The 24,080-nt window shown below is 43.4% G+C and overlaps 2 protein-coding genes across 8 annotated transcripts in view; one reads left to right on the top strand and one right to left on the bottom strand.

Annotated features, from left to right (window-relative positions):
• angptl1 (angiopoietin like 1) overlaps positions 1-1,293 on the bottom strand; it is a 53,607-nt gene extending 52,314 nt beyond the window's left edge. The window contains exon 1 of one of the 2 annotated variants that reach the window (XM_033028388.1): positions 889-1,293. The gene's annotated coding sequence lies outside the window, so the exon portion shown is untranslated. The remainder of the gene's footprint in view (positions 1-888) is intronic. The other variant, XM_033028387.1, reaches the window with a different exon arrangement.
• Positions 1-24,080, top strand: part of ralgps2 (Ral GEF with PH domain and SH3 binding motif 2) — a 266,410-nt gene that overhangs the window by 163,189 nt on the left and 79,141 nt on the right. For all 6 annotated transcript variants that reach the window (XM_033028386.1, XM_033028383.1, XM_033028381.1 and 3 more), the window contains 3 exons: positions 17,348-17,485; positions 17,576-17,666; positions 23,000-23,067. In XM_033028386.1, coding sequence (XP_032884277.1) covers positions 17,348-17,485; positions 17,576-17,666; positions 23,000-23,067 — 297 coding nt within the window. The remainder of the gene's footprint in view (positions 1-17,347; positions 17,486-17,575; positions 17,667-22,999; positions 23,068-24,080) is intronic.

Genomic DNA, 24,080 nt, shown 5'->3' with positions numbered 1-24,080 from the left:
TTTCATTTTTAGAGCAGTTAGTTAAATTAGTGTTTGAAAATCTTAAGAAGCCCAAGTAATACCTAAGCACTATTATGTCGGACAATTATTATAGTAAAAAAGAGCAAATAGCTCTAATTGAGTTGCAATTTGATTTAGCATTAAAGACTTTGGCATTAAGCCATATGGAACATGAGTTTTAATGAGGTCTCAGGAAGCTAATTTTGCTGCTTAAGCAGCACGAAAGTTTGTTATCCTGTAAGCTAAAGCATTCTTGGCTGGTAATTTTCTTTTGCACAGGAAATGTGATATGCAGAATTTGCAGTATGCAACATAGTGTTTCCATAAATATAGTGAAGAGGGAGTGAAAGGTTCCTGAAGACTGCACACATTTTTGTCATTAAAGGTTAGACAAGAAATGCTGCATAGGGATTTAAAACATAAGGAGAATAAACTTCTCAGGAGCTTTTATTTGTGTCTATAAATTGGTTTGAATGCACCAAAACAATATATTTTGCCGATCCTAAAGGATATAATATGCTGCAAGTAACAAAAACTTCAGCACATTGTTGGAACCAACGTTCATAGTACAGTTAATACCCAATGTTGTTTATATCCAATGCAATGTAAATATTAGCAATTTTATTATCCTAAATTACTATTTTTAATCAAACATTTCAAGCAAAACACCAGTTGATGTAAATGCAAAGTCAGAAAACTACTCAGTAATAAAAATTTCTAAGGAGCAAGCATAGGCAGTGGAATGATGAGATTAACAAAGTGATTGAATTAGTTCAATTATTTCATTGCAAGAAACTTAAGATTGTGGAAAAAGCATGTTACGTTTAAGTTTAGAAACAAAGCTCAACACACCAAAAAGCTCTACTTTGTGTTCATGACTAAACAAACCTGATTCCTTTTCCTGTGTGCGTTTTGCAGTGAAGTTTCAGAATCAGAAGAAAAGTTTCCAAATATTTTAACTGCTCTTTGAAATAGTCACAAAGGTTTCTGTAGCAGTAAACAAACTTGTGAAAAACTCTGTCCCATGTTGTTAAAGATCCAAAAATATTGTATTCTGACAAAATCGTCTGCATGTAAAAGTTGCAATCAGTCTCAAACAAATGTAGTAGTGAAAGACTTGAGACTGAAGGTTCTGCTTTCAGTTAACAGAAAGATCATGAGCCTCTGCTGTTGTTCAACTGTCTGTGCTGCTTTTACTGCTTCAGGGCTAGTCTCTGCTAGATGCTGGGTGTGCAGTTGGTAGACGCAGGATCAACATAAGCCAGACTGACGGACTCCTTAAGAACATGAGCATGAAGTTTATGAGAACACCCCACCTATGATGTAATGGCACTTACAGCTAATTGAGCGAGAGGTTTCCTTTTTCCCAAGATTTAATCCTAGGTTTCTAGTGAAAACAGATGGACTGGGGATAAAGTTGTTCTTTGTTTGCGCATTCACAGCACTTACACCTACAGTGCCCTCCATAATGTTTGGTGCAAAGAACTGTCATTTATTTATTTGCCTCCGTACTCCACAATTTGAGATTTGTAATAGAAAAAAATCACATGTGGTTAAAGTGCACATTGTCAGATTTTATTAAAGGCCGTTTTAATACATTTTGATTTTACCATGTAGAAATTACAGCTGTGTTTATACATAATCCTCCCCCCATTTCACGGCACGATAATGTTTGGGACACACGGCTTCACAGGCATTTGTAATTGCTCAGGTGTGTTTAATTGCCTCCTTAATGCAGGTATATGAGAGCTCTCAGCACCTAGTCTTTCCTCCAGTCCTTCCATCATCTATGGAAATTTTTATTGCAGTTTTTCAACATGAGGACCAAAGTTGTGCCAATGAAAGTCAAAGAAGCTATTATGAGATTGAGAAACAAGAATAAAACTGTTACAGACATCAGCAAAACCTTAGGCTTACCAAAATCAACTGTTTGGAACATCGTTAAGAAGAAAAAGAGCACTGGTGAGTTTACTAATCGCAAAGGGACTGGCAGGCCATGGACGACCTCCACAGCTGATGACAGAAGAATTCTCGCTATAATAAAGAAAAATTCCCAAGGACCTGTCCGACAGATCAGAAATACTCTTCAGGAGTAAGGTGTTGAATTGTCAATGACCACTGTCCACGGATGACTTCATGAACAGAAATACAGAAGCTACACTGCAGATGCAAACCACTGATTAGCCGCAAAAATGACCAGGTTACAGTTTGCCAAGAAGTACTTACTCAAAAGAGCAACCACAGTTCTGAAAAAAGGTTTAGTCAACAGATGAGACGAAGATTAACTTACATCAGTGTGATGGCAAGAGCAAAGTATGGAGGAGAGAAAGAACTACCCAAGATCCAAAGCATACCGCTTCATCTCTGAAACACGATGGTGGGGATGTCATGGTTTGGACATGTATGGCTGCTGAACGTACTGGCTCACTTATCTTCATTGATGATACAACTGCTGATGGTAATAGCATAATTAATTCTGAAGTGTGTAGACACATCCTATCTGCTCAAGTTCAAACAAATGCCTCAAAACCTTTTGGCTGACGGTTCATTCTACAGCAAGACAATAATCCCAAACATACTGCTAAAGCAACAAAGGAGTTTTTCAGCAAAAAAATTGTCAATTCTTGAGTGGCCAAGTCAATCACCTGATCTGAACCCAATTGAGCATGCCTTTTATATGCTGAAGAGAAAACTGAAGGGGACTAGCCCCCAAAACAAGCATAAGCGAAAGATGGCTGCAACACAGGCCTGGCAGAGCATCATCAGAGAAGACATCCAGCAACTGGTGATGTCCATGAATCGCAGACTTCAAGAAGTCATTGCTTGCAAAGGATATGTAACAAAATACTAAACATGACTACTTTCATTTACATAACATTGTCGTGTCCCAAACATTATGGTGCCCTGAAATGGGGGGGACTATGTATAAACACTGCTGGAATTTCCACATGGTGAATCCAAAATGTATAAAAATGGCCTTTATTAAAATCTAACAATGTGCACTTTAACCACGTGTGATTTTTTTTCTATTACAAATCTCAAATTGTGGAGTACAGAGGCAAATAAATAAGTGATCGCGAGTTTGCGCCTCGATCCTGGCAGTTACTCGATCGCGAGTTTGAGTCTTCAATGTAGTTTTTTCTTGCAGAATAGGATAGAATAGGGAGGGTTGGGCTGGGATCATTCTCTGCGAGATGATCTTAGTGCGGGAGACAAGTGTAGGAGAGGTGTACTGACTGTGTGGGCAGAACTTTGGAAGTGATTGCCCACCATTCTCAAAAGCCGCTGTGTCTCCCTGTCCCTGGGATAGCAGGGGGCGATCAAACAGCACAATACCCCACTCCCCCTCCAACTCCAGAGGAATCCGCACCCCGATGGGCCGCTACGGCGACAAGTGGCAGTTCGCCCACAGCCCGAGCTGCGCCACCCCAAGAACAAGACGTACCTTGCACACCATCATCTTCTGCCCCTATGGGGAGCGTGTTCCTCTGGAGTTGGAGCGGGGCTGGGCTGGAGTTGCTGATCTGGGATCTCCGTGCTTGCAGTGGGCCTGGGGGTCGGTGTCCCGATGAGGGGGCGCAGCTCGGGCTGTGGGCAAACTGCCACTTGTCGCCGTAGCGGCCCATCGGGGAGCGGCTTCTGGTGATCCTGATGTCTCCGGCCACCCCCCTGTACAGGAGCTGAGACTGGGAACTGTACCGCCCTTGCAGGTGAGCAGGAGAGTGGGGTTGTTTGCAGTTGCAGAGGGAGGGGGCAAGGGCGGTACAGTTCCCAGTCTCAGCTCCTGTCCAGGGGGGTGGCCGGAGACGTCAGGACCAACAGGAACCCGCTCCCTGATGGGCCGCTACAGCGACAAGTGGCAGTTCGCCCACAGCCCGAGCTGCGCCCCCTCATCCGCAACCCGGGTTCCTCTGGAGTTGGAACGGGGCTGGGCTAGAGTTGCTGCTGGCTGTGAGTCTCTGGGATCTCCGTGCTTGCAGTCGGTGTGCCGTTGGTCCTGACATCTCCGGCCACCCCCCTGGACAGGAGCTGAGACTGGGAACTGTACCGCCCTTGCCCCCTCCCTCTGCAACTGCAAACAACCCCACTCTCCTGCTCACCTGCAAGGGCGGTACAGTTCCCAGTCTCAGCTCCTGTACAGGAAGGTGGCCGGAGACGTCACAGCCCGAGCTGCGCCCCCTCATCTGCAACCCCAAGAACAAGACGTACCTTGCACACCATCAGCTTCTGTCCCTACGGGGAGCGTGTTCCTCTGGAGTTGGAACGGGGCTGGGCTGCTGCTGGCTGTGGGTATCTGGGATCTCCGTGCTTGCAGTGGGCCTGGGGGTCGGTGTCCCGTTGGTCCTGACGTCTCCGGTGACTGGCACTGACCTGCTGGCATCGCCGACGTGAAGACAGTGCAAAGCCCCCGCGCCGGTGCAATGGGCGGGGAGCTGGAGAGGGGAGGGAAGGGGTCACACACATGGCCGGGAAGCAGAGGGGTGTAGGTGGGGTGAAACTGAAGGGAGCGACAATCTGCTGCTGCCTGCCCGCTGAGTTAAAAAGTTCCCACGCAAGACTCACGATACACTGTTTTTATCGTGAGTCTACCGTGGGAACTTTTTAACTCAGCGGGCAGGCAGCAGCAGCAGATTGTCAATTATTAACCCTCCCGCGCAATATACCCTCACCTTCTCTTTTATGAATGGGGATTTAGTTCCCCTTTCTTCGAGGACCGACCGGAGATTCCGCTGTCACCTCTGCGGGCCGCCCTCGGTGAACGTCTTCAAGGACCTTTCTTCAAGGACCGAAAAAATGTCCGCTATTCGGAGCTTTTCGTTATTTGGAATTTCGGATAAAAGGTTGTGCACCTGTAGTGCCTTTCAACTTCAAGCCAAAGCACCCAGGGAACCATTTGCAGTAAGTAGTGCCTTTCAACTTCAAGCGAAAGCACCCAAGCCACCATATGCAGTAAGTAGTGCCTTTCAACTTTAAACCAAAGCTCCCAAGCCACCATTTGCAGTAAGTAGTGCCTTTCAACTTCAAGCCAAAGCTCCCAAGCCACCATTTGCAGTAAGTAGTGCCTTTCAACTTCAAGCCAAAGCACTCAAACAACCATTTGCAGGCAGTGCCTTTTTACTTCAAACAAACCATATTTTCATTTTCAAACCACATTAAGGGTACTCACAGTTGTGTAGACATTTGTTCAGTGTTATTCAGAGCTCAGAGACATGACCCTTGGCTTCATCCATCTTGCAGAGACTGAGTGAGGCACACCACTTCCTGGTTTTATAGTCCCTCCCCCACCCTCCAGCAGGTGCAGCAGAGAGAATGGTGAATTTTTTTAAACTTCAAGCCAAAGCTCCCAAGCCACCATTTGTATTAAGTTGTGCCTTTCAACTTCAAGCCAAAGCACCCCACAATGTGTGTCGAACATTATGCCAAACTAATTTAAACTCATCTGCCTGCACATGATCCATACCCCTCCATTATTTGCATATATCTATGTATGGCCGAACTAAGAGCCTCTTAAAAGCCACTGTTGTACTTGCCTCCACTACCAACCTTGGTAGCACGTTCTAGGCACACACCGCCCTCTGCCCTGCATATCTCCTTTAACCAACACAGTCCCCCACTCGCGATTCCCCCATACTACCTAGTTCATGACGAACTAGTGCTACAAGACGGGATTATAGTCAAGGTTCACAAAGCAGTCATCCCAGCTATTCTTCGGGACAAGTACTATAATGCCGCCCACAGGGGCCATCCCGATGTAGAGGCAACCCTACAACAGGCGCAGTGCATGTTTTACTGGCCTGGAAAGACCAAGTATATACGAGAAAAAGCCGAAGTCTGCGCTATCTGCAACAGCCTAGCGCCACACCAACAGAAACAGTCCTTGCTCTCGCAACCGGTCCCTCCTCTGCCATGGTCCACGGTAGCCACCGACATATTCGAATGGCATGGAAAACACTATCTGGTTCTCGTCGACTCGTATTCGGGCGGTTCGAAATCGACGTACTCCAAACCATCACATCTGAAGCAGTCATCCGGAAGTTGTCACGACACTTCTCCGTGCACGGTTCCCCTGCATACCTCCTATCAGACATCGGCAGTCAGTTCACCAGCCAGCATTTCAGAAACTTCACGCAATGATGGGACTTTTGACATATCCCCAGCAGCCCTGAGTTTCCACAGTCAAACGGACTCACCGAACGGGCTGTCTGGAGCGCAAAGCAATTAATGGAGCGTTCACAACTTGCCAAATCCGAAATCTACCTGGACCTGCTCAACCTAAGGAACATTACCCGCGATCCCATACTGGGTTCTCCAGCCCAACGCCTGATGTCTCACCAAACCCGTGCTGCCCTGCTCATACCCCAGCAGCTGTTGCAGGTCCGTTCACCTCCCGTTGTCCAGAAACAAGTGCAGCTGAAGCGTGATGCACAAAAACGATATTTTGACAAGTCCAGCAAACCACTTAAACCTCTCTCCAGTGGACAGGTCGTTCGCCTTCAGACCGACAAGGGCAATGGCCATTTGGGTCACATTCACAGCCCTGCCAAAGAACCGCGCTCTTACCTGGTAAGCGCAGACGGAGGTATTTACAGACGTAACCGTCAACATCTCCTTCCTGTGAAGGAACCAAGTCCTGCGACTCCGTATCCAGAGGTCGCACGTTTGATGTACCCTCCCACTGCCGGGCCGACTGCTCCCTCGCGTCCAGTTGCTGTACAACAACCACTGACTGTGTCCCCTGCAGCCTCTCCACAGGGTTCGGCAACCTGCTCGCCGGCTTCGCCGCCTCCACTCTGCGGGTCTCGGGTGCCGTCCCCGATCACTTCCCCGATGAAAGGAGGAGACGCAGATTTATACCGCACGCGCGCCGGATGGGTCTGTAGGCCACCCGTTAGATATGGCGATTTTGTGTAATCATCTATATGTCCCCCTATGCGTTATTAGCGTTTAGGCTACTGTATTATTTAGCCACCACGTATCAATGTGTTTTGGTTTTTGGCTCGCATTTAGTTATGCTTTATTTTGTTGCTACAAAGAAAGATGTAGATTGGTTACTTCTTACTAACCAATTGTAGTGTGTGTTAGTAGAGCTCCGCCTACTATGCAGTTTATATTATCAGAAGTCAGTTCATGTAATTAGTCTGAGTAGCTGCAAAGCTTGCTGTAACACCATGCTGAAGTATACTGTGGGTAGACTTTAATAAATGTGTTGTACCCTGACGTGCGTATGACTGGCCTTATGACACCCCAGCAACTACAAAGTTAAACATGTTCTGTTTTCTGTCCACTCCAGTCTTCAATCCAGAATGACCCCTTTCTTCGTAATCCCATTTCCTATAGTTGTTGACATGTTTTCCACAGGGAAAATGTATGTGTACTACCTGTAAACCTAATGATTTAAAATGATACAACCAAATTCCATCTCATTCTCCATTTCCAAGTTTCCTCAGAATCCATTTAGTTTTTTTAACTTTTTTCTCACTAAAGTCTTTATATTATTCTTCAAGTACTACACATTAAACTGGAGCAAATACTCCAGTTTGTCAGAAATAGTGTTTTTTAAAGATTTGTTGTGCCTTCCTTGCTCCTGTGCTCATAAAATCAGGTTTTGGTATCAGGCCATTTTAACCACTTTTATCAACGAATTAATACTCTCAATGAGGTTTGCACATATGCATTTTTATCATTGTATCCTTTTTAGCCCACGAGTTTCCACTTTTCTACTAAAACATAACATACATTTTTCAGCTTTAAATTTAATCTACCCTTTCTCCTTTCCTACCATTGAACTTTATGTCCTTGAAATCTATTATTATCCTTTTGCATATCCGAGGTCGGGATAGAACAGTATAAAACACTCACTAGATCACAGCTAGAATACTGAATGCAGATTTAGTCTCTAGACCACAAGAACACTATGCTGATTCTTGAGGGTTTGGAGGAGATTTATAAAAATCCTGCCAGCACTGGAAAATTATTGAGGAGTGACTGACCACACTCAGTTGGGGATTTTTTTTGTAATAAAAGTGAATGAATGGGGATTTAGTCAAGATTTATAAAATTATGAGGCCGAGAAAGTGTAAATGGGGGGGAACCTTTCCTGGAGTTGAACAATTAGCAAATAAGGGATATGGATTTAAAGTAATTAAGAAAAAGTTTAGAGGGAATCTGAGCTAAATATTGACCTAAAGGATTTTGAGGCCTATGGGCCAAATGCAGGTAAAAGGGACTAGCCAGTATCTAACATTTTGTGCTTATAGCTCTTTGACTGTAAAATATATATAGCACACCAGACCTGAAAGAGTGGGGAGGGAAAAATCATCGTCACATTTAAAAAGTACCAGGATGAAGAACTGTAGCCTGATGCTGCAGATCAAAACGAAGAAGTGGGAGTAACCCCAAAAGCTTCATTTTGGGACAATGTAATTACTTCCTGAATTACTAGGTTATTTGATATAGGAGTACACCGCTTGGAATGTTAGAGATGGGAGCACTGTTTAAAAGGATTTCAAAATTGGACCAAAACTGCCACTAGATGGCCTTGTACACAAAATTGCTGGAGAAACTCAGCGGATGCAGCAGCATCTATGGAGCGAAGGAAATAGGCGACGTTTCGGGCCCGAAACGTCGCCTATTTCCTTCGCTCCATAGATGCTGCTGCACCCGCTGAGTTTCTCCAGCAATTTTGTGTACCTTCGATCTTCCAGCATCTGCAGTTCCTTCTTGAACACTAGATGGCCTTGGTTTTGATTGATTTCAAACCTGCCTCCATTCTAATGACTCTGGGCTGACATCTTTATTTCCTGATTGTCTTTCTCCTAATTGACAACTTGGGATACAACAAAAAACAGAGCAGATAATAATATGTACAGGTTAGAGTTTATGGTTTATCCCCTCCTCAAACATTTATTTTAGGATGGATGGTTAATGAGTAGTTGATGATAGTCTGGGTACATAACAAAGCAAAGCAATCCAGCTTGGAAGTGTAACGCAGCTGGAGTTGCGGCTACTTGAATCTTCTATCTTTCCTACCATGCGACTTAATTTTTGAAGGAAAGCAACAAAAAAAATCTAGACTTTTTTTATAAAAGTAGTATAAACATGCATACAGAATAATCTTATAAATATATGGTACAGAATGGGCATCAAATTGAATATAGTGATTTATGTACAAGCCTGTCTCTAGTTTCTCATAAAGAATGTTCAAATAAACATTGGTCTTAAAAGTTTTCCAAAAAAATGTGTCACTTTATGCATCAAATTTAGCCTGAGTGACCCAGCCATGGATGTTTATAAACCACGATATGTCAATGCCCTTTGTGCACCATTCTGACCTATTAACCAATGTGGTTAGCAAGCTTTGAGTAATGGAGTGCCTTTGTTCCATCCACCTGTATCATATTCTGCTTGGGTAGCTTACATTCTAATGGTACGAACATTGAATTCTCAAATTTTAGGTAACTAACCTACAAACAACCCCCCCCCCCCCCCCCCCCGTCATTGGGTGGGGCCGAAATGGCAGCCTCGCCAGCAGCCTGTGTGTTGTTTTTAATGTGTCTAAAATATATGTTTTAATCTTTCTCGGTATGTTTATATGTGGGGGGTGAGGAGGGAATAGGGGGAAACCGTTTTCAGTCACTTATCTTGACGGAGATGTGATCTTTCGCCATGTCACGTCTCCGTCCCTTCCCCGTGGCCTAACAACTGGATTGGTGTGGCCTTTCCTGGCCTGGAGCTTCAAGCCGTAAGTGCGGCGTGGATTACCATCGAGGAGCGGGCAATCTTTGTGGATCGCTGTGGAAGTGCTCCGACTGTGGGGCTTGTGGTCTTTAACACCGTGAATCCACAGTCTCCGGTAAGAAAAGGCCGACTCGGGAGCGACATGCCTCGGTTTGTTTCCATTCCGGCACCGGCGTCTCCATCAACCAGACGAGAGGGCTTTAACATCGGGCCGTCGCAGAGGCAGTGCTGAGGGTTCAAGCCCCCGACCACCACGGGTGAACTAAGGAGGAAGATAACTGAACTTTATTGCCTTCCATCACAGTGAGGAATGTGGTGTATGTTTATGTTAAAATTATTGTGTATTGCGTTCTTATTTTACTTTTATGGCTGTATGGTAACTCAAATATCACTGTGTGCATGTGGCAATAAATGTGAACTTGAACTTTCTCTTTTCTCTGTGCCCTACCTAGATTTGCACAAATGTCTCCTCTTTCCCCCATGATTTTATAAGTACATTAAGGGAAAGAGCGTATAATAGGGCCCCCCAGAAACCAAAATGCTCATCTCTGTGTGGTTGCAGGAGTTGGGCTAGGTCCTCAATGAGGACCTTCTCCATTTATACTGAGGCGAAAGACAAGAAGACTAGGGATCTTGGGCCAGTTAATGGAAATGTCTTGGGGACACTCTATATCATGGTTGAGGAACTGCTGAAAGTCTTACGGCATAAATAGGTTGATAAATCTTCTGGGCCTGATCAGATATATCCGAGGATACAGTGGGAAGTGAGAGAAGAAATTGCAGGAGCGTTGGCTGATATATCAATCATCAATAGACACGAGTTAGGTGCTGGAAGATTGGTGGATGGCTAATGTGCCTCTGTTTAAGAAGGGCTACAGAGAAAAGCCTTGGAAGTATAGACCAGTGAACCTAACATATGCGGTTGGCGAGTTATTGCCGAGTATTTTGAGGGATAAGATATGTGTCTTTTTACAATACACCTGCCCACTGCCCAGTATTTTCGATACTGGGCAGTGGGCAGGTGCTATAAACATGCACGGGAAGGTAGACGCTCCCGCCCCCACGAGTCTCGGGCAGATGGGGCAGCAGTCCATCTAGGAGAGGGAAAACTCTGATTTAAGACTTCTACTGCCTTGTGGCCATATCCAGTCATGGAAAAGGCTCCAGGAGTAAATCTCAAAAACATCCGGAGTCGGAGCCCCTAAGGCAGTACGTCGTTGTCTACAACCTCGCTCTGGCAGCTCCTGCGACGGCGCTGGTGCCAAACTGTAACGGCCCTGCTGTTCTTTTGGATCGATCAGCGACGTGGAGAGGGGGAACGTGCTGCATGGGCAACAGCCTGTCCTCCATATGACATCGCCCAGGATGCATCACCCATGGCCAGTCATGACCGAGAAGGGCCTACTACAACACTGGACAGATTTTGAGGAACAAGATTATTATTCAGTTTTTTACACCAATACACTGTTCTTAACAAAATCTACCCATCATGTGAAACCTTATAAATTAGATAACTTCAAGACCAAAAGTCAAAATTGTTTTTCATGACAGACGAATCTTAATCGTTTTACCACCAATTTGGACACCAGAAATGTGACATTAAAAACTCTGCCACATTTAGTCATGATTATTTAATTCATAAATAAACTTCATATGGTCCCTCATACATATACATTCTGATAATGATCTGGGGAAATATCTTCATCAATACCAGGGGAAAAATACAGTAACATGTCTGGTATTCCGCCTAGCAAAGATCTGGTAACAGTCGTTGTGCTTGGTGTTCATTGTCACAACGACCATTATCGGGGTCGGCCCCTCTGTAAGTTAAACCATGGAGGCCCCTAATCTCTACTGCTTTCCACAAACCCAACGAAGTATCCTATGGCAGTAATGATTTTTTGGCTAGTTAATAATTTTTTCTTATATTCAAAATTAATATATCAAAAACATTGTGGTAAACACGACGACTGTTTTTTTGATATATTTTCTGACGTTTAAAGTCAATTCTCGAGCCTTGGCTTGTAGTGCCTTTAATTTTATTTTTGGGTGATGATTTCAAACAGATTTATTACTGTGTTTCACCTTTTTGGTGAATGAGTCCAGATCAATAAATTTTATTTCATCAATATTGATAGTAAATACTTTACTGGTATATTCAACAGTGTTATTACTGAATGATAATGTGGGCACAATTTGAGAAGAACTTTAAATAAATATGGCAAACACCTCAGGCTGTATATTTCCTATTATACCAACTCATTGTTATCCACAAAGGTTACCCAGGGATAACAAAATGTGTGGTTGCCACTCAGGCCTTCTCATTTTATCATTAATCCCCTCCGCCAATAAACATGTAAGGCTTTTGATTGGTTTTGAAATGCCAATATACTGCTGCATAAACAAACACTGCTCTATTGGAAAAGTGTACAGCAATTAGAATCAGGTGATCGAGAACCAATCACCATGCTTATGGGAACAATGAAGGGTCTGCAGCATAAAAAGATGTATTGATAGAAAAAAAATTGAATGGGGAGTGGAACCGACCATTATGACGAGGACTGCATACACTTGCATATTACTGCACTGGAGCCTATGAATCCATGGTGAAATCTATATCTATCTATATACATTTAAAACTCTGTGTGTGTTTGTGGGTGTCAGATTTGGCCTTTGATTCCTTGGTCCGCCAAAACCACATGCAAAAACTCCGAGATTTTTTCTATTTCGCTAGTCATTTCACTTTTACATTCACTCATCCACTCCTCATTACATTTAGACATCTTTATGTACACATTTTAAAATAAAATCCTTTCCCCCCCCCACTTCACTCATTTTGTCGCCGCCTGCTGGCCAACCACCATAATGGCTGCTGCCGCCCGGCTCTCCTCCAAAAACGCCAACATTTTTCCCAACGGCTGCTGCCGCCCGGCTCTGGCTCTGTCACGCTGGCCATTGTCACGCTGCCGCCCGGCCCGGCTCTGTCACGCTGGCTCAAGCCAAAGATCGTCTGTTCCCCCGACAGAGCCGGCGCATCAACGGCCTGTCGGCCCGCAGCAGCGTCTCGACGGGCGTACGCAGCGTCTCGACGGGCGTACGCAGCGTCTCAATGTCGTACGCAGCGTCTCGACGGCGTACGTAGCGTCTCAACGCCTTACGCAGCGCCTTGACTGCAGCCAGCGTGACAGAGCCGGGCCGGGCGGCAGCGTGACAATGGCCAGCGTCTTCACGGCGTACACCTGGCCCGCAAGCTCACTCAGCATCACGCCCGCCCACCCACTCCACCCTCCCCCCCCCCCCCATACTCGGGGTCTGAAGCACGTTTGGGGACCAGACCCAACAGGTCTGCACTTGGTCTAGTATACTATTAAAAGTCTCACATTGTTTCTGTATGTGTGTGTGTGTCTGTCGACATGTGTTATAGTATCTTCGCCAAAACGGCACAAAGTAGCACTGAAATTTTTGCAGAACCGTACTCAGATTTGTCAGGTTTCCTTCTGGTTTGATGTTATATTTGAAAAGCTATTGATGATTAAAGTTTAAAAAAAAGCCTACTTTGAAAATAATAATGGCTTTGGAGAGAGACAGTCTTCCAGCAGCTTCCAGTGATGATGTCACAATGCCATCTCATGGTCCACCAATCACAATGGCATCTAATTTACATAGGCTGCCGAGTCCAACAATGACATCACAATGGGACCTGCCCGTGAAGTCTTCAAGCCGCTGCCAATGGCAGCCAAGACTTCGCAAATTTTACCCCCAGCCCACTCCCCACAGCCCACTCCCCACAGCCCACAGCACACTCCCCACAGCACACTCTCCACAGAATTTTGAGAGACAGAATTTTGGCAATGCCCCTCTCTGGCATTGGAGGCCCAATCGTTGAGTAGCAGCATCACCATTGGCAGATTCACGAGCAAGGAGCGCCGAGGCCGGCTCAAAAGTCAAGTCCATTCATTGGTTCCGGGAAGCGCTGACTGCACCTCCCCCCCCCCCCCCTCAAAGTTGGAATGATTGATTGGCTCCAGGGAGCGCCGACGGGTTGCGTTGGGGGACCAGGCCTCCCGTGGGGGCTATGGGTGAGTGGTGGAATATTGCGTTGGGGGAACGGGTGAGTGGTGGAAACGGGTTGAGTTGGGAGAGCGGGTGAGTGGTGGATTATTGCATTGGGGATGGGGCCCAACGGGTTCCACTTGGTCTAATATATATAACTAAAAGTCTCATCTTGTATGTATGTAAGGGGACCCAACGGGTCCACGGGTCATCTAGTATACAGTATGTTAAGCTTGTGGTTCTTTACTGATGTTTAGTAAGTCCAGGTTAGTGGATACAGTGTCCTCTCCTTTCCAAGTAACCTTTATTCAGAATGAAAGGTTGGATTTGGGTAATTTCAAAATTAATATTCTTTGGATCATATTTTGCAATAGTCCTAATTCAATCTTCTTTAATTCTTTACAAATTAGATCAGCAGGTATGTACTCTGAAAGACCAAATATGGCCATTGGATATTTCCCAAAGTAGTTTTATCAAGCTTTCAGTGGTCATATTAATTTTATTTTTCTAAATTCTGGCCTGTTATGCAACAGTTTCAAAATTATGTTCTATTAAAGCGGAGCATTGATTCTTTTATGAAAGTGAGACATTTCAGAGAGTTTCTATTTATTTGATGTTGGCAGTGATGTGGAACCAAACTGAGCTCACTTTATATTCTGGCAGACAGGGAAGCCATATTGAAAAATCATTATGTAGGTAGAGGTAGAGTTTCTCAACTGTATATCTTGTAATATTTATAAAGTTTCAGAAACCAATGAAACTGGCTCTTTTCCCAGTGCCTGAAATGAATAGCTTGGAACGTTCAGGATATATGGACTGATTGGTGAAAATGATGGTTTGCTCTACCTTTAATTATTCGGTATCAACTGGATATTGGAATGCTACAATATTTTGAATGTGGAATAACGTGATGTAATTGGGAATTACTGGGCCAATTTTTCAGAGTGTGACGATTTAACAAAGAAGCTTGGGACAACATTGGTCTTCCTGTATCATAGCAGCTTTGACCACTTAAATGGAAAATAACCTGGATAACCAAGCTTTTACCGTTGTCATCAATGCCCCAGGCTATACTGTTAACATCGAGGACATGGCTGATGAAATTCATTGTAAGTTCTCTTGTCCCCAAACACCCCAAGTCATTGCTACAACCCAGGTGCTATTACGATCTTCAAGACTCATGATCTGCATAGTATTATAGAGCATGTCATTTCAGAGATCCGTGTTAATGGCAAATTCATCAAATGGCATCGACAAACCCACAATTTTATAATTTTGGAAGGGATACCATATCAACAATATGACAAATAAAGTTTACAATAAAAATAAAGTTTTATTGTATCGAAGATAGACAGAGAGTGGATTTGTACCTTTTGGGATGGTGTAACGTTGTAACAATGAATGGCGTATGCAGAAAATTATGGCCAAAGTGAAAAAAATGACACATTAGGATTCATGGTTTTATTTCAAGCATGTCAAAAAGCAAGGAAATTATTTTCTCTGGGCCTCAACAGGAGTATTAGGTCAGTTCTGGGCACTGTATTTTGGAAAGAATAATAAGAACACACGCACAAGCACGGACACGTGCATGCACAGGCACACATGCACACGCACAGACTCGCATGTAAATACACATACGTGCGCACACATGCACACACCTACACAGAGACACACACATCACAGACTGACACCCACACACATCATAGACGCGCACACACACACACACCCTTTAAAGGCTAAGAATGCCAGGGCTTTTAGAATGGCGAGTACACCCAAAGGCACAAATCATCTGGATTTGTGATGAAAGTGCTATTACATCATTATTGTATCGTTAACTTTCAATTTAATGATATCACCATCTTGGACCAATTAGAGAAGGGGAATAATGACATGAAGAAATGCCAGTCAGTTGGTGGTGAACAGACTGAAACTGGAATGCTGTAGTATGATTTTATGTTTTCTTACTAGTTTACACAAAACATAAGATTTATGGGTTGGCACTAATAAATGAAAAAGGAGTATTTGTCAAATCTTTATAATGGCTGTAGGTTTGCTGATATCTTTACCTCTTACAGCATCTAGAAGAGCTGCTGCCTCACAGCACTAGTGATCCACATTCAGTCCTGACCACAAGTGCTGCATGAGAGGAGCTTGAATGTTCTTTAGATTAGATTAGATTAGATTCGATTTATTGTCATTCAGACCTTTCGGTCTGAACGAAATTTTGTTTCCCTGCAGTCATACATATAATTTAAAAAATGACAAAAACACACAATCAACACAAATTTAACATCCACCACAGTGAGTTCACCAAACACCTCCTCACTGTGGTGGAAGGCGAAAATCTTAAAGTCTCTGTCTCTTCCCTCTTTGTTCTCCCTCTGCGCCGAGGCGACGGTTCAAACTCCGCGGGTGGTCGCTGCCTCCGCCACAACTCCAGGGCCGAGCCGGGTCTCCGCTGCTGCTGCTGCCGCCGCCACAGCTTCGGTGCCGAGCCGGGTCTCCGCTGCTGCTGCTGCCGCCGTCACAGCTTCGGGGCCGAGTCAGGTCTCCGCTACTGCCGCCGCCGCCGCTACAGCTTCGGTGCCGAGTGAGGTCTCCGCTGCTGCCGCCGCTACAGCTTCGGTGCCGAGCCGGGTCTCCGCTACTGCCGCCGCCGCCGCTACAGCTTCGGTGCCGAGTGAGGTCTCCGCTGCTGCCGCCGCTACAGCTCCAGGGCCGAGCCGGGTCTCCGCTGCTGCTGCTGCCGCCGCTCCAGCTTCGGTGCCGAGCCGGGTCTCCGCTGCTGCTGCTGCCGCCGCCACAGCTCCTGGGCCGAGTCAGGTCTCCGCTACTGCTGCTGTTGCTGCTACAGACCGATGCCGCCAGCTCCGCCATTAGGCCTCGGCGCAGACGGAGACGGGGAATACGACCGAAGTGGACTCGACGAGCTAAACTACATGTTTCGGTGCTGTATGCTTCAATGGCTCCATGACACTCATTTCATGTATTCAGAAGGGTCTGTTACAGTAATCACTTCTACAAGCCATTGCATTAAGAAGGTGACTTCCCACCATCAAGGGGTCAGACATTTGGAGGGAATCTGGGGGGGGGGGGGGGGGGGGGGGTTTGTTCTACCCAGAATATGGTGAGTACTTGGCATGCACTGCTGGAGGCAGATTTACTTGACAGGGTTAATATTGATGAGTGTCCATTGAATACAATTGACAGCAATGACATAGTAAGCCATGGTGTACAACTCCATGACTATACTCTCCTGCTTTAAATGGGCATCAAATGTTGCCCCACCTTCATCTTTCATATCTTAAATGGTTGAATCAGTCGTTAAATAGAACTTCAGGAGAATTTTAATTTTATGCAATGCACTGCCGTGTAAAAGTATTTGTTTTGAAAATTGGATACAGAATAATCAATTGTATTTTTAAGACTTTCGGTTTTGACATCCATGTCTATCTTGAAGAGCAATTTTTTAATTTCCCTAAATGTTTCAGCACTTAATCTTTGAGGTTTGATCTATTTTCACTTTATAGCTTTTTTTAACCATTATGTTTTACAGGCATTTATTTGTCTGATTTGACCTATATTGACTCTGCATACCCATCCACACACAGCATCATTGAGAGTGAACAAAGATCGAACCTAATGAACAATATTTTGAGAATAATTTCTGATCTTCAGCAGTCTTGTGATTATGGTGAGTTACATGAGCAAATTCTCCCATGAATTAATATTAATTCCACAATAAAATTTGATATTTTTCTCTTTGATGTATTGTTATTTTCAGATATCCCTTTGTTGCCTCATGTTCAGAAATACATGTATTCAGTACGATACATTGAAGAACTTCAGAAATTTGTTGAGGATGACAATTACAAGTAGGTTTTCATATTTCTAGCTTGATTCTCTTTTCAAAATGAGCTTTCCTAACTGTCATTTAATGTGTAGTAAAAGCCTCTAATGATTAAATTATTTTTGAGCAAAATAAAAATTGAACACTAAAGCATGTTCCAACAAAAGTAGCAAGGATAACTGATCGTGAGAAAAAGAGATTGGCAGAACAGTTAAACGTGTACTTTGGTTCTGTCTTCACTAAGGAAGACACAAACAATCTCCCGGATATACTAGGGGACCGAGGATCTAGTGGGAGGGAGGAAATGAAGGGAATCCCCAGTAGTCAGAAAATGGTGTTAGGTATTCCTGCACCTATTTTCTATGTTTCTGTGAATGGGTATATACTGAAAGATGTTTATTGTTTTACCATTGTCAAGCTCCATAAGTTTATGAAACAAAATGTTGCTGTTTAATTTTGTCACCCTTGTTTTGAAAGCATCAGAGTATCTAAATGTAGATACAGGGAACTACAGATGTTGGCTTATAAAACAAAGACACAAAGTACTGTTGAAACTCAATGGGTCAGGTCAATTCTGAAGAACATGGATAGGTTACTTTTTGGGTCGAACTCTTCTTCAGAATGATGCCTGGATTAGGGGGTATTAGCTGCAGGGAGAGGTTGGATAGACTTGGATTGTTTTCTCTGGAACACCAGAGTTTTTGGGGAGACCTGAGAAAAGAATGTAAAATTATGAGAGGCGTAGTAGATGGTCAGAGCCTTTTCGGTCCATCATCTTTAACAGTCCTGTATCTCTGGGAAACAAGGATCAGAAATGTTTCAGGTAGGGACCCTCCTCTCTCGAGATGCTGCATTCTCTAGAGATGCTGCATGACCTGCTGAGTTACTCCAGCACTTTGTGCTTTTTTTACACTATCTTATTAGTTGCTTTTCCTCATTTTAAAATTGTGGAAAATAAGGTGTCAGTTGTGGTCTGTAACAGAATCAGAGTCTAATTGATTAATTAGATTGACACACATTTCGAACTGTGGTTAATGTTGTGTTTTGGATGAGAAGTTAAACCAAAGCCTCAGCTGCTTTTAGTTATTCATAAGTAAGTCCCTACTGAATTTCAAAAAAATTGACTATGTTGTGGATAGATCGGACAAGATTTCAGAAAAGTAATATTTAGTTGTATTCATTGCAGTTATTCACCAATGGTATTTGCCATATTTGTTTCTAGCTGAGCTGCTTCAGCTGCACAATACTTTTAATACAGTTTTTTAAAGATATAAATAAATCCACTAAATTATTTCTATAGTGTATTTTTTACCTTGTATTTTTTTTCAGTCTGAACATCTGTTTGTGTACTACAGTTCATTGCTCTGATCAGGGATATAGCTGGTTTGGTTTGAGAATTCTAGTGTGGAAACATCAGGTAAAATGTTCAGTAAAGCACTATGTGATTAGCTAGAGTGAATATAATTTTATCAGTGGAAATTGTGTCATTTAAATGTGTTAGAGTTCTCTGAAGATGTAACTTGCAGTATAGAAAAAGGAAATGTAATAAATTCAGAATTCCATTCATTATGGTGGGCTTCCATTTACTCAAACCACTTGGACTTATGGTCCTTAATGCTAGCCAAAATGCTCCTTCTCCATATTGTGTAGTCATTGGTCAGAAACTTGGCAGAGTCAGTGGGGATGTTGCACTATTTCAGGGATACATCATGGAAATGTTTCCACAGATGCTGCTTGAACTTCTGATTTCCCAGTTACATGAATATATGCCTAGTATTGCTCTTATGAAGCTAGGATGTGAGTGTATGGCCGGAATCAGGATTGGGCGCATCGGTAGTTGTGCAGATGACTCTGCTCTTTGTCACTTCAATTGTAGCCACAAGGTACCAGTTGCCATGAATGGTGAGAAAACCCAAGCTTGTCAAAATCTGGAGACACAAGAAACTTTATATGCTGGAATCCGGAGCAATAATCAGCTGGAGGTCCCCTCAGAGGGTCAAGCAGCATCTGTAGAGGATATGGACAATGAACATTTCGGGTCAGGACCCTTCATCGGGACTGAAAGGAAGGAGGGGGCTGGGGCAAGAACTGGCAGGTGATAGGTTGATCGGCAGATGGTGTCAAGTGGGCGAAGGAAAGGTTGGGAGGTGATAGTTTGAGGCAACAAAGGCATGCAGATTATGGAATCTGAAAGGGAAGGAACATGAAACATAGAACCAAATAAATGAGGTAATTTGGATAGATGAGTAGGGACAGGGGTGACTTGGGCTCTCTCCAAAAAAAATTGAACATGTATGTATAGTATTGGCTCATTATTGTTACATGCACCAACATACAGTGAAAACTTTGTTTGCTTGCCATTCAGTCAATATCATACGAAAAATTAATAGAATCAAGCCATACACAAATACAACAGGTAGTCCATAGAGAACAATAACGAGAGTGTTGAAGTTACAGCTACAGAGTAAATGGAATTAAAAAATAGTGCAAGGTCACAATGAGATGGGTCGGGAGATCGGTACCACATCCTTCCCTGATGAGAGGCCCATTCAGTGGTCTGATAACAGCAGAGAATAAAGTCTGAAGAAGGGTTTCGGCCCGAAACGTCGCCTATTTTCTTCGCTCCATAGATGCTGCTGCACCCGCTGAGTTTCTCCAGCAATTTTGTGTACCTTTGATCTTCCAGCATCTGCAGTTCCTTCTTGAACACAACAGAGAATAAAGCCTACTTGATCTCCCAGTTACTAATCATTTTAACCCTCCTGTCCCATTCCCACACTGACCTTTGTGTCCTGTGCTGTCTCCATTTCCAGAGTGAAGCCACACGCAAACCGGAGGAACAGCAGCTCATAATCCATTTGGATAATTTACAACCCAACTTTATGAACATTGACTCCAAATTTAGTAACTTCTAGGGGTAGCATGGTGGTTCAGCAGTAGAGTTACTGCCTTACAGCGCCAGAGACCCTGGTTAAATCCTGATGACGGGTGCTATCTTTACCGAGTTTGCACGTTCTCCCCGTGACTGCGTGGGTTTTCTCCAGCAGCTCCGGATTCCTCCTACAGTCTAAAGATAGGCACATAATAATTATAAATTATACCACCAAGGGCGCGGTACGATTGACAGCCCCGCCACAGTCTGTTTGTTTTTTCGTCTTTTTTTATATTTTTAGTGTGTTATAAGTTTTGTTTTATGTGGGGGGAGGGGGATGGGGAGGGGCCGGGGAAATCTTTTTTTCCAGTTTCTTACCTTGCCGGAGATGCGATTGATTTTTGGATCGCATTCTCCGGTCGCTCTGCGGCCTACCATTGATGGAGCTGGAGGCCTCCTCGAACTGACCTTGGGCCCCACCGTGGGGCGTGGACTTACATCGGAGTCGATCCCTTGCCTGGGATCGCTCCAACTGTGGCTTGCGGACTTTACATCGGGAGCTTGCAGTCTCGGGAGAAGCCTTCGGGAGCTCCAATGTCGCGGTAGGTTCGACCCACCCCGATGCGGGGGAGCTGACATCCCCCCCGATGCAGGAGCAGATCGCCTCGACGAGGAGGGCCCGCCGTCGGCTACGGGAGTCAAGATCATCCCGTCAACGGAGGGCTCGAGGCCCTCAACCGCGGGGGAATAAAAGGAAGAAATTTAACTTTTTTTCGCTTTCCATCACAGAGAGGAATGTGGAGGAGTCTCTGTGATGGATGTTTATGTTAAAATGTGTTTTGTGAGTTCCGTTGCTTTTTATTTGTATGACTGACTTGGCAAATTAAATTCCTCGCATGTTGCAAAACAAACTTGGCTAATAAATATTATTGTGATTGATTGTGATATTTTCTTTAAATGTGGAAGGAGGCCGTTCAGCCCATCAGGTCTCTGCTGGTTCTCAGTGCATTCCTTTCAGTCCCATTCCACTCCCCAACTTAATTTCCAGCAACCTTTTCTCTTTCGCATGCCCTTCAACTACCCCCTAACTCTCCTGTCACTCAGCCATACTAGGGATTTACAGTGCCATTTAAACTATCAACCAGTATGTCTCGGGATGCAGGAGGAAACCAAACCGTGTGGCGAAAAACCACACAATCATCGGGAGAATATTTAAACTTCACACAGATAGCACCAAAGCTCATAATTGGATCAGCATGTTGCTGGGGCTAAGCCACTGCGACACTGATTATTATTATAATTAATCCACAATTAGTGAAGTATAAATTTTTATCATATCCATACAAAAAAGCTCAGCAATTCATAAAAACTTAAGCCTGAAAAATGGTCTGAGATCAGACCATTCAGGCTAATGTGCAATTAACAAAAAACTACCAACTGCCACGGTTATCTGGACCGCACTCTGTCTCTGGCTTAGACGCTGTCCCCTAATCTCAATTCTTCCATCTCCACCGCATCTGCTCCCAAGATGAGGCTTTATATTATAGGACAACCAAGATGATTTATACAGTGTCCTTCATTCCTCTTTCAATCTATCACCTATGTTTCATATATCAAAGGAATATTTATAAAGAGTAACAATTGTTGTAAGAAATATAAGCTCACACAAACAGCAATGTGAAACGGATTCGTTAATTTTCGTAAACGATTTTCATTTGAGGGATAAATGCTGGGCAAAACCTCGGGTAACTATCCTACTTATTCTTGAAATAGAGCCATGGGTTTTTAAATCTCCCTGGAGGCCCTTAGGTTAACATCTCATCCAAAAGGCAGAATATTTCACAGTGCAGACAGACAGACAGACTCATTATTACATTTGGAGTATCAGGCTAGTTTTTTTGTGTTTGGTCTCTGATTAATACATTCTGATGTAGATATAATGATACTAACTGAACCACAGCTGACTCCAACGGCATCAGGTAAATGTGCTATTATTTATAATTATGAAGAAATAACAAAAGTACTGTAAAACTGCTGAATGATGCATTGCATTCTGACCAAGTATCGTTAGTCATTTTTATGTTATTCATTTAAGGGATGTGGGCTTTACACGTTGAGCCAACATGTCCTTGTGAAGATGATGGTGAGATGTAGTCCTTGAGGTGTGATAATACCAACAATACTATTCGGAAGGGAGTTCCAGGATCTGAATGCAATCTGGAGGCGAAGTAACAGTGATTTACTTCCACGTCAGGATGGTGTGTAGCTTGGAGGGCAACATCTAGGTATTCCCATGCTTTTGGTGCCCTTGTACTACTCTAAATTATGGTATAAATTATGGGTTTGGAAGGTGCTAACTAAAGAGTAGAAAGTTCTCCCAATTTTGTCACACAATTTATTACTACATTATAAGTAAATGCAACATCTTCATACCTTTGCTTTAAGTTTCTTCCCACAATATTACTCATCACACCTTTCTCCAACAGATTGTCGTTAAGAATTGAGCCTGGTACCAGTACACCGCAATCCATTGCCTCAAGAGAAGATCTTGCAGGTAAGTGAATTGTTGTCCTTGTCCACGATAATGTTCCTGGTTTCCTGTGATGCTGCTATATTCTATACTGTGTGCAAGTATATAATTATTTTTGAAACTGTGCTGTGAAGTTGCCTTTCATTTGCACTTATGCCATCTGCGGCTTTTTCAGCAGTCAGGGAAAACAGTTAATATATTAGCTCCTCTCAGCAACCAGAAGAAGTGAGAATTAATTAACTATCTCTACACACAGGGAACCTGCCTTATTGAAGGTGTGGGTCTTGTAACATTTTATGTTTGATTATTATTTGTAAGACTATATATAGAATTTTTATATTCTTGATGATGAGATATCTTTTCAGATCCAAGTATGATTAGTTCTTAGAAATGCAGAAGTTGATATTAAAGTTACGCTTATGTTTGTGCAAATGCAATGGGAAATATTACATTTAATTGCCCGTTTTCTTTGAATGGGCAGTTATTCTACAGCAAAATTTGTGGCTAATTTTTTAATATATCTTTATTATAATAAAAGTTTCGTCTTATTTGGCTGCCTGTCTGTCTGTGAGATCAAGGAACTACGCCAAAACAGTACACAATAGCGCGAACATTTTTGCAGAATCTTACACAACTTTTTCCCGTCGTCGTTAGTATCAAGTTTCTTCACATTTGATGTTATATTTCACAAGTTATTGATATTTAAAGTTTAAAAAAAAGCTAACTTTGCAAATAATAACTGCCTGTGAGAGTGAGACTTTTCTAGCAGTTTCCAAAGATGATGTCACAATGGCATCTCACAGTTGTCCAATCACAATGGGATCTCATTTACACCTGACGTGAAGATTCCGAAAACTGAAAACGACATCACAATAAAGGTTCACAGGTTATTTTATTGGTCACATACACCTAGGTGTAGTGAAATGCTTCTTGCCAATGCAACACATAAAGAAAGAATACATACATAACAATAATAAAGAAATTTAAACATAAAAACATCCCCCACAATGGCTCCCATTATGAGGGAAGGCACAGTG

This window comes from Amblyraja radiata, chromosome 10, assembly GCF_010909765.2.
Source record: "Amblyraja radiata isolate CabotCenter1 chromosome 10, sAmbRad1.1.pri, whole genome shotgun sequence".
NCBI lineage: Eukaryota > Metazoa > Chordata > Chondrichthyes > Rajiformes > Rajidae > Amblyraja > Amblyraja radiata.
This window is presented reverse-complemented; position numbering and strand designations above follow the sequence as displayed.